Source organism: Belonocnema kinseyi, chromosome 2, assembly GCF_010883055.1.
Source record: "Belonocnema kinseyi isolate 2016_QV_RU_SX_M_011 chromosome 2, B_treatae_v1, whole genome shotgun sequence".
In the NCBI taxonomy this organism is placed as follows: Eukaryota; Metazoa; Arthropoda; class Insecta; order Hymenoptera; family Cynipidae; genus Belonocnema; species Belonocnema kinseyi.
In genome coordinates, this window is record NC_046658.1 from 88,677,116 (window position 1) to 88,696,209 (window position 19,094).

The 19,094-nt window shown below is 26.8% G+C and overlaps 1 protein-coding gene across 1 annotated transcript in view; it reads left to right on the forward strand.

The window, feature by feature from the left end:
- Positions 1-1,890: 1,890 nt before the first annotated feature.
- LOC117168162 (UNC93-like protein MFSD11) overlaps positions 1,891-19,094 on the forward strand; it is a 20,001-nt gene continuing 2,797 nt past the window's right edge. Inside the window, exons 1-2 of the mRNA XM_033353592.1 lie at positions 1,891-2,270; positions 13,187-14,104. Coding sequence (XP_033209483.1) covers positions 2,178-2,270; positions 13,187-14,104 — 1,011 coding nt within the window. The 5' untranslated portion in view covers positions 1,891-2,177. The remainder of the gene's footprint in view (positions 2,271-13,186; positions 14,105-19,094) is intronic.

Below are 19,094 nucleotides of genomic sequence, written 5' to 3' on the forward strand. Positions count from 1 at the left end.
GGCTGAATAGATTCTCGATCCGTTCCGTTCCTTGATCCAACGATTTTCTGCGATGCTATTTCGCGTTCGCCAGGCCATACACACTTTAATAAATTACGCACGCAACGAAGCTTATTTGTGAATTTGTGATTTATTTTGTAATTCATTTTCAACATTTAGAAAATTGCGAAGTACAATTTAATTATTTTTTCCAAAAGGGAGGTGATATTTGTTCGACTTAACACACACGTGTTTTATTCACGTGGCATTTTTGAGGTTAAGCCACCTAATCGTATTCTTTTTCTTTTAAAATAGAGAATAAACGTCATTAACTATGAGATAAGAAAATTGACAATATAGCTTTGATGATTTTCACACTTATTTCCAACTTATTACATATAAACGCGTCTATAATCAAAAGTAATAAGTATAAAATAAAATTCCTTTTATTTGAACTTGTACCTTTGAAAAATGACGTTCTTTATATAATAATAATAATAATAATAATAATAATAATAATAATAATAATAATAATAATATATTAATTTTGTATAAGTGCCAATGACTAAATTTAACTGAATTTTCAGAACAACAAAGGGGAAAACGACTGTAGCTACCCTGTAACAAGCGTTGAATTCAGAAAAATTAAGAATTTGTATACCTATGAATACGCGATTTTTCCTCCGTCTAAAAATCCCCCAACGGGAACAGAAAAAGTGCAAATCCTATTCCTCTCAATCGACTTGGTAAAATTTAACGAAAGAATTTATTTAACCTATTTTTCATTATTAAATCTTTTTATAACTTATAAATTCGAAAAATATTCAAATTTATATTTATTTATATTTTAATCATTTATTTAAGCGTCTTAAAAATACAACACAGAAATCTATGCAAATGTGTGAATTTTAATAATAATTTTAACTCTAGAGAGGCAGAGTTGAATTGGTGAGAATTAAAATTTCAGAATTTACATTCCGCATGAAGGTATTAAAACAACTTATTACACATATTTTGTGAACTTATTAGAAGGAATGAAATCGAATCAAAATATGACCACTTCTGAGGAATGAAAAATATCTCTGTGAGGTGCGTTACCGGTACAATTAGAAGGAATTAAATATATTGAAAACATGTTCTCTGTGGGAGAAAAAAAGCTGTGTGGCGGTCCCTATGGAAATAGAAGTGAATAAGTTTAGGAGGTATCTTATTCTTCTCGTGGCATTTTCGACAGATGGAAAAATCGCGCATTCAAAATAATAGAATAATCTTCACTTTTGCACTGAAATCTGAAAATATAAATATTTCTCTATTCTACGCTTATTACCGGGTAGGTACTAGAGAGGGTCACTTTATTGGCCCCTCATGGGCTGCCTACATAAGGTCTTCGAAGGTAAACTATGCGGGCCCTTAGTAGTTTGCAAAAGTAGGGCCAGCGTAGGAGAGGGACAAATTACGATGGCCCTCGCTTGGGCCAACTCGAAATTTCCAGACAAGAATATAGAAAAAAGTACCAAATTCGTCGGAATAATAGAACAAAATCGTACTTTTCCGTAATTTGGGTTGTAATTTATTGCATTTATTCATAGATTCGTGTGAAAATGGTTTTAGTTTCTTTGCCTTTTTTATCAAGATTATTCCACCAGGTTAAATCTAAAGTCCAATTTTACAGGTATAAATTTGGACCACTCTACTAGGCATTCTGGATTCTGCTATCATTTTAATTGGAAACACATCTTGCAGGAGATAAGGTACCTTTTAGTTTAAAACGTCCGACTACAGAATAGGCTCGATGCCAAGTGTGGCTAGGAAGGGAAAAAAATGTTTTATGCTCTGTGTTGATAATTATTCTTGAAGCTAGAAGCTAAGCTCAACACTACATCACATTCCATTGAAACTTCACTCTCGATTGTCGAGAGCTTTTACTACAGTTCCTCACGACTCTTGTCACGCGGCGCGCGTCTTTGAAATTATTTCAATTCACACACTCGAAGGAGCATACCTGTCAGCTGAAAATTTCAAACGTCTAAACGTCAGTGACTCGAGTGCAGCAATGTCTCGTATATCGTACGCAACTCGAGCCAACAACCAATCGGCTTTCTTCGAGATACGACAACAATAGAACAAGTGTGCTTCAAAATTAATAAAAATCGCGTGACATATGGTGTTTTTCAAAAAGAAAATCGACCCACATAACCATGATTATCGACAGGGAATTTCTGAATGTGTTAATTTTGAGCTGGGGTTTTATGTTCACGTTTTCTGCGTTTCTTACTACAAGCAACATACAGGTGAGTGTATTTATAGTTCATGTTTTTGATTCTGCAGCTTGTGATGTTGTAGAAGATACTAAAATCAGTGCCAAGAACTCGAATGGATCTCAATTATTCTCTATTTTCGTATTATAAATATCTTCTACCATTTGTAGATGCGGAATTTCAAATTCTCACGCTTACGAAGTTTATACTTTATAGTGAAAAATTCTCTTTCATCATTTTTTAGTATACGATACGATTTAAAGATATCGCTTAATATATTTTCTGCAGGTTAATTCTGAATCAATCTATTCAGATTATTACGTTTTCCAAAAAGGAAAAGAATTAATAACAATGCAGTAAACAAACAAAAATTAAAGAAAATTCTCGATAAATTAAGGTAAAATATTTATTATTAGTTTTTTGGTATCTTAATTATTTACGGGTTCCAAAGCCACAAAACCAACAAACTAATATTTTACTGAAGTTCCCAAAAAGCCACGAACAGAATATTTATTCCTTAAATAAAAAAAATCTTAATAGTATTCCTAGAGATTCAATCGTTTAAATTTTTTATTTTTATATTTTAATTTCTGTTAAAATGGGGAAATGGGACGAATTTTGCAAATGGGGAAAATTTTTAGTATTTTGGGGAAAATAGGAAATTTTTGCAAATGGGGAAATGGGACGAATATGATTGGAGGACCGGCAAAAAAATATGAAGGAATATTATTTAATTAGCAAAAACCTGAGATCTCAGATTACAGAAAGCAAGTTTTGATCAACTGCAAAACTTATTTTTCGAAAAAGGCTTTTGAGATTAATAGCAAAGTAAGTTTTTATTTAAAAAGAAAAGAAACAGAAACATTGGATCCAAATTAATCAAAATATAATTCATGAAGATCTTATTTATAAAATGAAAGGAAAACTAAGCTATTAATTTCAAAGAAACATCTCTTAAGATATATCAAAGTTTAGAATATAATTATGAATTAGCTAAATTGATTTTTGATTCTTGTCGTAAAAACGAATTTCCATAAGTAAATCAATTTTCACCAATGAATGAAGAATTAAACCAACAAATTTGATTTATGAATGCCTGTGGTTTTATTTTCCAGGTATAATGTAAATTTTTATTAGCATAAGTTTTTATTATCCATACCTGTAGTTTTTCTATAAATAATCCCAGACGAAATCGAAATTGGCTTCGAAACATGTTGGTCCCTAGTAGTATGAAAATATGGAGAAAGAGTAAGGAAAGAGTGAAAGGTTGGTTTTGGTTGACATATTCCTTTTTCTTCTTTTTTCTCTTTTTCTTATATATTTATCTCTAATGAGGCGGAAAGTAGGTAGCTTGGAATTTTGATTAAAAAAAAAATTTTCCCATTTTTTCTATGCTCTTATTTTGATGCACAAAATTGTCCATGAAAAAGTAGATTTCATTTCAATCTTAAAGGAATGATAGGAAATATATTTCAAATTATTCCTCAGCAATCAGAGTCAGGGAATTTTATTGGTAAGGGAAAGTGTGGGGAAAAGTAGGAAAAATAAACTGTTAATTATTACATTTAAAGCTTCCTTCTGTCGATTATATTTAGTCAACAGTTTTATTATATGTTTGAAAATTCAACAATTTTGTTAAAAAGTCATCATTTTTGGTTGAAACTAAACATTTTTTCTTGAAAACTCTTATTTTTGGTTTTAAAACACAAAAATATTGGCCAAAGATTAACTTTTTGTTGAAAATTCATATTTTTGTGATGAAGATTCCACTGAAGCATTTCTCGGTTAATAACTTCACTATTTTGTTCTGTATTTTTTGTTTAAACATAATCGTTTTTATTTGAAATAAACAAATTTTTGGTTGAAATATCCACTAATAAATTATTTAGCGACAAAAACACATGTTTTAATTGAATATTGAACAACTTGTGTGCAGGCTGAACCACTTTATTAAAAAATCATTTTTTTAAATTAATTACTTAAATGATAATTAATCTTTTTGATGAAAAATTGGTATATTTTCATTGCAAAGTAATGTTAATAATTAAAAAATTAAATGTTCCAGCAGAAGATTTATCATTTTATGTTGATTGTAAACTCATCTCATTAACTGAAGTTTTAAATAGAATACTTTGTTTAAAAATGTGCCTTTTTTAATAAAAAATGTAACTAATTGGATTAAAGTTGAATTGCTTTGTTCAAAATTATTATTTTTTAAAATACTTTGTATGAAAATTAACCTCTTTTGTTGAAAATTTGTTTTTTGGTTGCAAAAATCATCATTTTAGTTGAAAATTCATCTCTTTGATAGACAATTTGATTTTATTCCAAAAAATGCCTCTTGTGTGTGAAAATTTGAGTTTTTTTAAATTGAAAAATTAAACTTTCAATTTATTGTCGAAATCTAAACTTTTTAAATAGAAAAATATTTTTTCATCTTCAAGTGTTTGGTTAAAACTTCAAGTATTTTGTTCAAAATTAGTTTTGTTTTGCTTTAAATTAAGCTATTTGATTGTAAACGCAACTGTTTGGTTAAAAATTAATTTATTTTGTTGAATATTCAAATTTAAGGTTACAAATTAATTTTTGTTGTTGAAATTTCATCATTTTGAATTTAAAAGTGAATAGATTTCTTCATTATTTGTCTTTTTAGCTTGAAAATTCAAATATCCGTTTGGAAACTTCTGGTTGAAGTTTCATTTTTTCGTTTTAAAATTCAAATATTTTGTGGAAAATTCAACTATTTTGTTAAAAATTCAAGGATTTTGTTAAAAAGTCATCCTTTTTGGTCGTTAATACAAATAGTTTGTTAAATATTCGTCTTTTTGGACAAAAAATCTTGACATTTAACTTTATTAAAAAAACAAAATAATTTTGTTTTAAAAACAAGTTTTTGGTTAAAGTTTATTCTTTTTCATTTGAAAGTTTGATCGTTTGGTTGAACACTCATCTTTGTAGTTTGATAATTCACAAATTGTTAAAAATTTCAACTTTTTTTTCTGAAAATTTAGTTACCTTGTTAAAAAGTCATCTTTTTGGGTTAAAAATAAATATTTTTGTTGAGAATTTGTCCTTTTGAATTAAAATTTCATTTTCTATGCTTAAACAATTATCTCTGTCGATTAGAAAAAATAATTCCAAAATTTTCATCTAAAATTATTTTATTGCTATTGTAATAGATTCTATGTTAAAACGGTTATAAAATTAAAATGCTGGTCTTTAAATTTGAATACTCAGGGGAAAAACAAATTTGTAAGAGCAAATTTAGGGAATTTTAAAAATTGAGTTTTTTCAGCCACTCTGGAGAATCATATGCCTTGTGTTTTAAAAATGCTAAAACACAGCGTAACTAATTATTAAAAAAAAATTATTTATCATGTTTTATTTCCTTTCCCCTCACTTGTGGAAAAAATATCCTTTTTTCTGATTATAGATTGAAGTATATGGTAGCAGATTAAAAAAAAGATGGTTTTATGAATTGAAGTTTGTTAAGCCACTATGTGGTTTACCTATATACTATGTGTTTAACCCACCATTTTGTAAAACCACTTAAACTGTTCACCTGATATCACTGATTTATTTTATCTGTACCGACTTGTCAGAATTTATTTTTTAACTATTTAATTAAAACTCAAAATTACCATGAAAATTGGTACAGGATGTTTACTTGTTTGAAAAAAATATCATCTTCACACGTGCCTGACAATTTTAGATAAAAATCGTTCTTCTTTCTGAAGACACTGCGTGGCTTATAGCTAATAAATTATCATCATTCGAGACACAAGAGATAAATTGTAGCGTTTCTTTCATTGAAAAATATTCTCAGGCTTAATAACGGCCAATGAAAATCTATTACTGGCAGTGACACAAACATTACTTGAGCGCAGAAAACACAATATTGGCCTATCAAATAAACTTCATTCGAATCACGTCCCAAAGAAACACTACATATATTCCCACGAGTTTTATATCGCTCAAACATGCAATTAGTAATAAAATTTATCTTACTTGAAATAAATGAAAAATTGAAGTCAATGTAGGGCAACCACTCAAATTCTTGTATTCCTGATTTATTATCAGTTTTCAAAAGTTTTTAATTTTGTTTAAACAAGTCCCTTGGGCTCGTATAAATTGGCAACGTTCGAAATTAAAAGATGAAAAATTAAACAATTTTCATATTTAAGTTTCTCAGTTCTATTCGACTGAAATTGAGTAACTTTAACTCAAGTTCCCAAAATTAAATAACTTTAAAAAAAAAGTTTTTTTCAAAATGATCGAAACAAAATGTGAAAAATTTTGCATTTAGTGGAGAAAAATTTCAAATATAGATATTCAAAACTATATCGTTTTAAATAGAAAGCATTCTAGAACAAAATGTGAAACTGCATTCAAAATAATGATCTGCGTTCCTTCGGTTAAACGTTTAAATAATTTAAATCATTTATTTTAAATGCTTTACAATCTTGAAATTTCAGTAAAAATATTGGACTTTCAACTAAATAGATAATTTCTAAATTAAATAGTTCAATTTTAAACTGAAAAGATGAATTTTCAAACAAAAAGATAATTTTCTACCAAGAAAGTAAAATTTTTAAATAAAAATTCAAATTTTCAACTAAAAGAAATGTTTGCAAACAAAAATCGAATATGTTAAATTGCATTTAAAAAAAATTAACTTTCTGGCTAAAGAAACAAATTTTCTACACAGTAGTAAAATCAGCGAACCAAAACAGATTAATTTTAATCAGGCAGTTGCATTTATATTTATAAAAAAATACATGAATTCTTAAGAGCAAATGTAATAGTTGAAGTTTTAACTACAAAATATTTCAGTTTTAGAGCATTAACTGTTCAATTAAACAAACAAATAACGTATTTTTAACAAAATATTTCAATTTTATAAAAGAGGAAAAAATGTAAATTAAAATGATGAATTAAGAAAAAAAGAAGTTTTTAACAAACATTTAACCAAACCCCGAAACAGTTAAGTTTTTATCCAAAATTATTACTTTTCAACAAAAAAAGAAAGAATTAAAAAGATTGTTTAATTGTCAACGAAAGAGAAGAATTTTTAACTAAAATTATGAATCTTCAACAATATAATACATTTTGAAGAAAGTAGTTAAACTTTCAATCAAGAAATTGAATTTTCAACTAGAAGAGAAAAACTTTGAACCAAAAATTGTAAAAGTGAATTGCTAATTTAAAAAATTAATTTTCGAAACAAAATGTAATAGCTGATATCTCTCCCAAAAAATGTTTGGATTTTAAATCAACAGCAGTCGAATTTTAAAAAAATACCAATTTTCAAAAACATTTATTTAACTATAGTTGAATCCTGAACCATAAAGCATAAATTTGTAAGCAAACAATTGTAAGTTTCAGTCAAAATGATGAAAATTCTACCAAAAGACTTGAATTTTCTATTAGGAAATATTTTTTAGTCAAAAGGTAAACAACACTTTAACCAAATTGTTAAGTTATCTACAAAACAGTTGAATTTTCAAAAAAAGGTCATATTTGACCAAGCAGTTCAACTCTCTACCAAATAGATGAATTTTCAACCAAAGAAGATGTCTTTGAACGAAATTATTTTATTTTAATGAAAATAATTAAATTTTCAACGAAATAATTCAATTTGTAACCAAAAGGAAGTAAAAAGAGAAATTCGACCCAAGATAATTAGCTCGACACAAAATAGTTGGATTTCCTTGTTCGGCTAAATAAAAAATGAAAATCTTAGATTACTGCTAATTTTCCTTATAAAATAGAAAAAACTACAGTGCACTTTGTGATTTCGGACAATTAAATTATTCCAATTGCGTAAACGTTTAACCGGTCTAGCGTGAATCACTAATTTAAACAATATTTACAAATTTTAAATTAGGTGCCTTCAATAACAAATAATTTGAAATAACATGGAACAGGGAATTTATTATTTATAAATTAAAACATTTCAAAACCGCAGGTTGAAAATTTGGAAGATTCTAAAATTTAGAAATTATAAATGTGTAAAACTATTTCCAAAATTGAAGTAGTCAAAATTCAAAAGTTTTGTAAATAATACAAACTTTCAAGTTTGAAATTAATTTACATGGTTGAAAAATTTTCAGGAAAAAACTTTGATGATTTTCAGAAGTTATAAAAAGTGGCCTGCATTTTTTCGATATTTTACATCGTTTTCGAAACTTTTCATTATGAAAAAATTAGCTCAAAATATAATAATTTGTCCATTACAAATCGTAAGGTCATTGCTGTTTTGGAAATCAGGACTCTGGAAAAAAGTTTGCTATCATTTTAAGAATTGTAATAATATTATCAGCCGAGTCTTATGAAAAAAAAACATAATCTTTCATGAAAAAAGTTTTAAACATACGAAAAATAATAATTCTAACAAATAGTTTTTGTAATTGGATTTTTTCTTACTCACGCCTCTTACAATTTTTTGAGAATGATTTAATTTGAACTTATTTGTTCTATATTTGGCAGTTTACAAAAAGTAAGTAATCTTCAAATATATTTATTTGTTTAATAAAATTTTTCTTTAAAAAAAATCCATTTAACGATTTCAGCCATAGAAAAGTTTTCTTTTAAAATTGGAAACAGTAGATCTATAGAGAATCTTTTCCTCAAACAAAGAAGTTATACATTGAAATTCAACAAATTTTCGAAAATTGGTAAGAAGTTAAATTAAGAAATATTCCAATTGCGAGAAACATTGTAAAAATAAATGTTTTTCGTAAATTTGAATATTTTTTCACATAAACTAATGATTTTTATTTGAAATTACATAATTAGTAATATTATTTAGATTCTAAGAATCATCAAAAACTATTTTTGTCAGAGATCAGATTTTGGGTTTTGGGCATAACTTGGTAAAAGTGCCCGATATTCCAGAAAAGAAGCCAAGAGAATACTGTGTTAATCAACTTAATATGTTTAAAAATTATTCTCGGCTTTTTATAAAATGAAAATTTCTGCAGGACAAGTTCTTTTGCTCATATTTCCTAGCACACTGATATTGAACGCTTATAAAATAAAATGCAAGAAAGAATTCCTGAATTATTAATGTTCTTGTAAATTAAATTGCTTCAAATGTCGCATTATGCTTACCAACTTTATTTAAAATGAAGAATTTGTAATCAGAGAATTTCTTAAATTATCGATCATTTTTAAGGATTATATTTTTTAAGCGCCTCTCTCAGTCGCAAAATATATTTGTTATTTATTCTTTTACTTGTTTGTTATTAATTACTAATTTTTAAAATAATTTCTTAATTTCTTAGCGGTTTTCAATATTTTCACCCATTCATTACAATTTCTTAATTTGAGAATAATCAACCAAAATTATGAAATGTCAGAACAAACAATTAAAAAATGATAATATAATTAGCACTTTTATTTTGCATTTCAAATGTCTACAATATGTAAAAATGAAATTTTGTTTGTTTTATCTTATTAATACGGGCGATAAAATATGAAAATAAAATAGTTATTTAATACCACAATAACCTCTGTTTTCATTTGGAAGATATATCAATTTTTTTAGTACTCTTTAAAAAAATATGATTTTTTCTGAAATAATCAATATTTTTAATTACCGTGCAATATATTTGATAAAATAACACATTTACTTGACATTTAATTAATAATAATATTTTAATAATCATATTCTAATATTGCTTCAATATTTCGATCTGTATGGTTTTTTAAACTAAGTTTTAAGGAAATGTACCAGTGCCACGCGACCAATTAAATAGTTTATATTCAGAGGCTTTCTAATTTTTTTGAATGTACGTATAATGTTTAACATTTTCAGAAATGGTTCAAAATAAATAAGGGCACGTATGTTTGGCCCATTTGAGTTTTTTTTTTAAACAGTGCAATAAAATTTTTAAAAATTTGGAATGTAACTGAGAACAGGGCTTTAGTACTCTAGGGAAATAAAATTAATAAATTTGCATTATTTAACAACATGAAGACCCCATTTTCAAACATTTCAGCACAATATATTTATTTATCTAATTATAAAACCACTGTTAAGAAAACTTACCTTCTAAATCAGGAAAAGAAATTTTCAATTACTTTGAGATCATCACTATCGTTACACTATATTTTCTTACATAATTGAGCAAACATTTTTATTCCATGGTTACTTTTTATGGAATTTTGATATCTCTTAACCTAGTATTTTTAAGAAAAAATTTTATTTTGAATAAAAAAAAAATAATTTTCTTATCCATAGGGTCATCTACAATTTTTTTCCGGAGTTAAATTTTTATAAACATTTACTCCAAAAGAATTTAAGTGTGAAATTGGAAATTAATCTTGTGCATTCAAGAATTTATAAAAATGAATTAAAGAGAGAAAAATATCCACCGAAAATGTCGATTTTTTAAAAGAAATATGTGGCGCCCCTATATCAAGCATCACGGGGTTTGACGTCATAGGCTTTCAAAGACCAAGAAAATATGTGTCAGTTTGATAAAAGCATTAAAAATATTTTTATGATGATTTTTAACTCTGAAATTTGTAAAATTAGGCTCAAAACACCAGTCTTAGAATTGATTTATTTTCATTTTTCAAGGAAAAAGCATGAAGCTCCAGCTTGTTTTGAAAATATTGAAAACTTGTGACTTCACATTTAGATGCGGTATGACGTGACAGAAATAAAAGTTTGAAAGGGTATACATTTTTTTAAAAAGTGGTGTAATGATATATCTCGAAAATCTCGCAACTATTGTTGTTAAAAACTAGATCGGCTTTTCAATAATTAAAGTTCATCAATATCTTGAATTAAATTGTTTTTAAATTGAATGTATAAATAATGCTTTTTGAGAAGAAAAATAATAAAAACGATTATGCCAATTGAGAAACATTTGTGCCGTTTAATACTCTTGTGCCGTTAAATTAAAAAATTTTAATTAACTAATAAGGTAATGAAAACATTATATATGTTTTCGGATAATACTTTTTTCTGATAATTAGTATTTTCACAACAAATTTAAATATGAAATTGTAAAGTTTCAACAACATCGAGATTCCGTGTTTTCAACAATTTTAGGTTATGTTAACATTTTCGCAAGAATGGGTATTTTAAATAAAGTATCATTGGGTTTCAAAGAAGATTTACAACTTTTTTAAAGTTATAGGTTAGGCTGGGTTATTTTAAATAAATATAATTAAATTTAAAAGATGATTCACAATTCGGAACAATTTTTAAGAAATTTATTTTAGTTTTTCGTCAAAAATGAACGTTTTTCATTAAACAAAATTAAAAGATTTTGCAGATAATTCAGAATTATTAAATTTGAAATTTTTGGTTTAGTTGGTATTTAATATTGGAAATCAGCACGCTAATTGTAAAATCATTGGATTTGAAAGAAGATAAACAAATTTGGAATAATTTTAGTTTATAAATCGGTAACTTTGAACTAAAATCATTAAGCTTAAGAGAAGGTTTCACAGAAAAAACCAGAGATAAAGTTTACGTTGATTTAAGAAATTAGCCTTATCTAATAAACTTTACAGTGTTTACACAAAACTGAGATAATTTCGTGTTTTAAGGATGTGCAGTACGTACAATCAATCTTAAAAGTCGCCGATCTTTAACATGGTTTATATAATCGAAAAAATATTTCTATTTTTAATTTCGGCCAATCTTGACGGAGGCTTCTAAGCGTCCTTTAGAAAATAACAATTCAGGTTATAATTGTTTATTTAACAGTACTCATTCAGGTTCTTAGTTTTTTCTTTCTCTTTAGGGAAAGGTTAATCTCAGTTTATACATTGAAGGATTCTCTACAGTTTTATTTAAGTGGCATTCTAAAAATTAAAAATCGATTTTCTCAAATAAAAACCCAAATTTACATTTTTTAAAATTTTTATTTGAACTTACACTTTGATAATGAAGATATCTTGTAAGTTTGATGCTTGCTAAATAACTTTTACAGCCAGGAGAATTCTTTTTTGTTACAACCGAATTTTCTAATTTTTCTTCGAAACAATGATAGATATGAAAAAATGTTAACATAAAATTTTTTACTTCTAAAAAAGTTCTATGAACAATTTTTCTTGTTATTTTACGTCATTTTTCATAGTTCACGAAAAAAAAACATTGTACGGGGAAAAAAATTCTTCCGATCTCAAAAATGGCTTGGCCTGCATGATGTTGCTAAGATGCCTTTCTTTCATTAGGAGAAACTTAAAAAAAATATTTAGAAAAATGAAAACGATAGGGTTTTAAAGAAAATATTGTTGATAAAAATAATAAATATCTCAATTAAGCCGGAAGTTATAGACGTCTAAAGAAAAAAATACACATCGCCTAATCGCCTTAGTTACAACTTTACAAATACAGTGAAAAAACAAAACAAAATTTTATTTTTTTCAGAACAGAATAATTTTTTTTCAAAAAACATTTATCATTCTTATTCAGCATCCGAATATCTCCGCAGAAAGCTTTTATTTTTGTGAAATAAACGAAAATTCGTTTTTCAATGTTATTCAAAGCCGATTTAAAAAATCCTTGAAATTTTAATCTCCAAGTTTTCGGTCGACTTTCTCGGAAGTGCTTAACCTTTTCAAAATAAAATTTATGTAGTCGCATTGAAAAATTCAATATCTCGGAAGCATGTCTTTATTATTTTTTGAAACTGAAAATTGAATTTTTTATCGCAATTCGCAGCCAAGCCTGCTTCAATTTTTGAGTAGTGTTACAATGAAATTTTCAAATTCCACTTTTTTTTTGAACCTGGATAACTTGATTTAATTAAACTTTTTTGGCCTCAATTAAGTAATACTGCAAAAATTAATATTCTTATTGATTTAAGAGTGAATAGTTTCAGATTCAAAAATAAAAAAATATTGGTTCACTCTATTGGCGGCTCTATTTGCTGAATTCTTTACTATAAAATAAAATTTATCTAATTCGTTTACATTATTTTCAGAAAACAGTTTTGGACAGTATCGCAAATGAAGATTCAAACTTCACAGGAGATGGCTACAGCAGTTTGGCCATCGTATATGCTGTGCTAAGCATTTGTACAATTTTCACACCATGTTATGCTCAGACAATCAGTCCTCGATTATCAATTTTCACTGGCTCCCTATGTTATGCATTTTTTGTGGCCACTTTTCTCTGGCCACAGACAATTTTACTTTATTTTGCCTCGGCCGTTCAAGGACTTGGAGCCTCTTTGATGTGGGTTGGTCATGGTCGCTACCTTACAAAAAACAGTAATTCCGACACAATTTCTCGTAATTCTGGAATTTTTTGGGCCATTTACCAACTTTCCCTAGTGACGGGCAACGTCTCCGTTTACTGCATATTTACAAGCAAGAATTATGATAAACCAACGAGAAGATTAATTTTTATCATTCTTACCATTCTTGCTGTCATTGGAACACTAATTTTGGCTACGTTAAGGAAGCCGCAAATTGGACCATTCATTTCGGAAGGTGTTTGTGAAAAGGAAAAAGAAAAGGAACCAAAAAAAAGAAGTTATTATGCATTACTTGTGGCTTGGAAGCGGATGAGGAAAGCTTTAAAACTGATCGTCACTCCAAATTTAATTATGTTGACACTGACTTTCATATATAGTGGTCTCGTACTTGCTTTTTATTCAGGAGTGTATACTTCCAGTTTTGGATTTACTGCGAAAATGGGAGAGTCGAGGAAAAAACTTGTTAGCCTCGTTGGAATCTGTTTAGGAATTGGAGAAGTGACTGCTGGAATTATCTTTGGACCTCTAGCTTCGATATTCAAGATTCGATCACGATGGATTGTTCTGGTTATTGGATCAATAACACACGCATTTTGTTACCTGACAATTTTAATAAACCTGCCAAACAACTCCCCCTTTACGGTAATTTTTCAAATACTTTTATTATTAATTTTGCTCTGTATAGTCGTTCCAAAAAATTCGGGAAGCTGGAAAAGGGCTAAGCTTATGAATAATATTTGAATACACATCTCGAATTTTGGAACGGCGAGACATGTGTTAATATTTTTCTATAGGTATAACCAACTTTAGACGTCACATTTTTTTATTTTACTCTAATATTATCTATGGAGAAGAAAAATCAGTGTTAAAATAATATCATCCATAACCCTAAACAATCGAGTAAAAAGTTTCCTTATTTTAAGTTTTGTTAAAAATATAAGAAATAATTCCTCTATATTTAATAATCATAAAATATGCAAAACTGTTAAAGGTTGACGTTACAAAACTATTACACTTAAAGTTTATAACATATAAAATTTATTAATCAAATTAGAAAAGAAAATTGTAATGCTCTTAAAAAATGTTATTCACTGAACAATTCGAATTGTTTTAATTGGAAGGTTTTCTGAACGCAAAAACATTTAAAAAAATATTTTAAATAAAATTAGAATTCAATTTTGCTCAGATTGAGATTTTGTCGAATTTGAAAGCTTTCAGGTCAACCCTCACATAAATGCTTGCAAATACTACAAGCAAAGATTTTATATTGAAAAGGTTTTTTGATCCAATGCAATTTTTAATTAGAGATGGTTTTATTGAAAATTAAACATTTTAATATGAAAAAAAGTTATTTAATATGATAAAAAATAGAAAAAGTGCCAATGTTTAAAAAATCGATGTTTTAAAATTCTCACGCCATGAAATAGAAATATATATTTTCCAATATAGCATACAATTATCTAACTACAAAAATTCAAGTATTTCAGGTTTGAAACCTTAGAATCTTAAATATTGGAAATTCAAATACGTAAATTGTGATATTGGAGTTTTTTTTCGAAGCCATCAAACGAATAATTCATTTATCAAACTGTTGTTAAATTTAAAATCATTGAGCTAATTGATTGTAAAATTTATTTCTATTGAATTTTCTATTTGTATTGAACTTTAAAAATTGAAATTTTTTTCAATCTAAAAACTACTAATAATTCAATGATTTTCCAAGAAGATAACAAATTAAAACTTTCGAAGGATTTTAACTTTTCAACTCCTCAAAGAATTATTTAATTTCAATACTTCTTGGAACGAAATATTTTTTTTTAGTTGACGAACACTTGTTCAAAACATTTCTTAGGTATTATTTTAGAAAAAAAATTATTTTCTGATTCTGGACTAAATAATAGTCCTTATAGACCCTCTCCAATTTTTCCAATGGTATAAAAACAGGCCGCTTCAATTGAAAAAATAATTCCTTGTTATTTTACGGTCAGCAGACATTTTACTCAATCAAAAGAAATGACAAAATTTGAACATTTTAATTTTTTTATTTGAAGGAATAAAATCTGTACTGCAAATTAAAGCACTTAAAGTGGAACTCTTACGAATTTTGAACTTTTAAAAAAGGAGCTTATCAAATTTGGAATACTAAATATTTTAATTTAAAAGCATAATAACACGATTGAAATAGAAACTTTCAACAAGGTTCAAATTAAAAATTTTAAATTAGTTGCTGTTCAACAAAAAACTTTCAAATTTTATAAATTCGACACACGATCAAAGATTTTTGATTAAAAAATATGAATCCAGGCTAGGATTTTCAATCCTCTGAATTTAAGAATAATTTAATAAGTTTCTAAATGTTCAAAATTATATCACTCTAAACAATTAGTTACAAATATTAAAAATTAAACCAGTTTTAATTTTGCTTAAAACTTTAACACTTCCAATATTTGAAGGTAATTTTTTTATTCGCTTCAAGTTAATAATTGTTCAGTTTTGATTTATTTATCAAACTTCAAAACTTTCACTTACAAATTAAATTTGTTTAAATGGAATAATAAAAATTCTAATGTTAACTTTTTTAATTTAGTACTCTGAAATTTTAGGGATTTAAAACAATTAATTTAAACAAAGTCAGTTTAAATTATTCAGTGCAGAATATTTGATTTTTACTAGCTAATTTTAATAAAGAGTTAACTAAAATATTAAAAATCGATCATTTTTCATTACAAATTTTTTAATCAAATGGGTGAGAAATTGAATATTTTTGACCGAGACAATATTTAAATATGATTTGAAATTGAGTAAAAGTATTTATTAATTAATATATTAATTCGAAATTTTTCTCAATTTGAAAATAATTTATAAATTTTTACTTGGACGTTTACATTTGTTTTACCACTATGGTTCTCGAATTAAAGGAGTTTAATTAATTGTTGAAAAAATCTGTAAATTGTTTAATTTAGAACAGGCTCAGAATCGTCTCGTAAAATGTATTACCGTTCAATTTTCAGTTCTCACTACAGTTCAATTTCAGAAAAGATTAATTAATTTATGATTACAATTGATCAACTTAGAACGTTTTTCATCCAAATTTTCCAATTACGGACGATTTTAATTTTTCATTGCATAATTCTGTGAAAATGAATTTTAAAATTCTGTAAATTAAAATTGTATTTTTAACAATGAAGACATACAATGGAACATTTTTACGTAAAAAATATTTTAGAATTATTCAATGTGAAGTAAATGGGCTGTCTGAAAACCCCCGAAAAATAAAATTCACACCCTGTAAAATTTGCTTATTTATGAAATTGCCAACATATGAAAATTCCGAAATGGAAAATAAAATATTTTTAAATGGTTTTTTCTATTTTGGAAGATTTTAAAAAGTATTGTTTAAACTTAAAATAACAATAATAAAAATAATTACATTTCTCGATACAAAGTTTGTTTGAAACTGGGCATAGTATCAGAATTTTTAAAAATATTTGTAATTGACCAAAAAAATAAAATAAAAAGGAACTTTGATATAAATGAGTGCTAAATAGAATGATGCAAAGTTTGTCAGGAAAATGTTATTAGGTTCGGAGAAAATGAATGGTAGAATTATTTTTCTTTTCAAAGAGCAGGTGCTTTTAAATTAGTCTTTTCCTACATTACTTATACAATTATTGTTATTTTAAATTCAAGCAATAATTTTTTTAAAGCTTTAAGTTTTAAAGAAAGAGAATGTCTCACCAATCGTGAAAATTATTGATGCTTTTAATATGGTATTGTAAAAAAATATTTAAATATAAGTAATATTTAATTGATAAACATATTTACTTTTTTTAATCATATGATATCAAAAGGAGTTTCGGTCAATTAAAATCAGATAAAGAGCAATAGAATCGGCATAACGGTCATTGAGACTAAGAACGCGATTACTGGAAAGTTTACCTTAAATAACAATTCAATAAAATTTACAAATATTAATAGCTTTGCAATTGGTAATATCAACCTTGAATCAGATTTGAAAACACTGTGTCAGTAACTTTCAAGGTAATTTATGTTACTTAAAAACGTGATTTTAATTTTGATGACTTACTTTTATAAGCTGTAATTAGTAATTAGTAAATTTTTAATCAGCATAAAATTTTATTTTTTATTCTTCCAAAAATCATATCTATAAAAAAAATTTGAATGATAAAAGTGTATAACTTACAAAAAACATTTATTTTAACTATTTTTTGGCAATTGTTTTTTTTTCATACTATCGTTGCATACTAATTTTTTTAAAATGGTCAAATTTGAATAAATAATTACTTTTTTTTCTGGGAAATCATTATCTACGAATCTACTGTTTTCAGTTTCGAATATAAATTTGTTTACGGTTGAAGTAATTAAAATTGGTTTGTTTTTAAAACAGTTATTGAAGGAATATATACATATATTTCAAGATTATTCACTGATTTGAAAATTTTAAACAGTAGAGTTGTAGAACATTTTTTCCACGAAAAAATAAGTCATCATTTAACAATATTTAAACATTAAAAATAAATTTTTAAGAAGCGACAGGACGGAAAAATTGAATTAAAAAAATTATGGTTAAAATAATTATTGTTTGTAAGTTTTAAACTTTTTTCATTAAACATTAATTTTTTCCTGCTAGAAGACATAACTTATAATATATGCGTTGTGGTTAAACGAAGTTTTAATGACAGTTCAAAGTAAATAAGATTTTTTATTTCTTATGGTAATACGGCATTCGACGAACATTTTAAGATTGAAAATTAAAATAATCGTTCCGGAGCTTTTAAAAAAAATTCTTTTTTTATACTTAAATAATAAGAAATTGAAAAATTCTCATAAAATTATATGGTAAATATTAGTTAACATGAAAAAAAGACTTTTTTATTGATTGTGATTTTGATATTTGATATATTCGTAAGAAGAGAGTATGCACATTCTAGAAACAAATGTTAGCCAATATTTATTCTTTAACTATATTAATACTATAACATAATATAATTTTATTCGACTTTTGTTATAAACATAATATTTCTTGGTAATTAAATAAAAAAAAAAGTCGAAGTAGGAGCCAAGCGCCTACAAAAAAAGGTTTCTTAGCCTATTAAGATGTCAGTTAAGTCGTTTAAACCTCCGACTCTCATACTTTCTCTTCCCTACACCCCTTCCCCTCAATTAGCTCTTCGATACCGCTCCCTTCCCCAAACTCTATCTTCTTTACTTCCCTCTCATCTCACTTCCACAGTTGACCGGCCCTTTCCTCTACTTTCCTTCCCGGCGATTAATTTCCCTCTCCTACTCATCTGCATTACACTACCAGCCCTCCCTTCACTTCCCTCAGTATCCACTCTCATTTAGAAACATTTCCTCTACTTCTCTCCATCATTTCCCCTCACTTCCTTCTCTAACTCTCTCCCTATATTCCCTTAATTCCTCTACTTTTTCATCCCCTCGTTTCCTCTACTTCTTCCTAGCTTAATTTCCCCGCTTCCTCTATCCTAATTCCCCCTACTACCTCTACTTTCCATCCCCTCATTTCACCTCGCTTCTCATACTTTACCCCTCTATATTTCCCTTCACTTTTTCTGGACTTTCCTCCGCGAATTACCCTCATTTCATATAA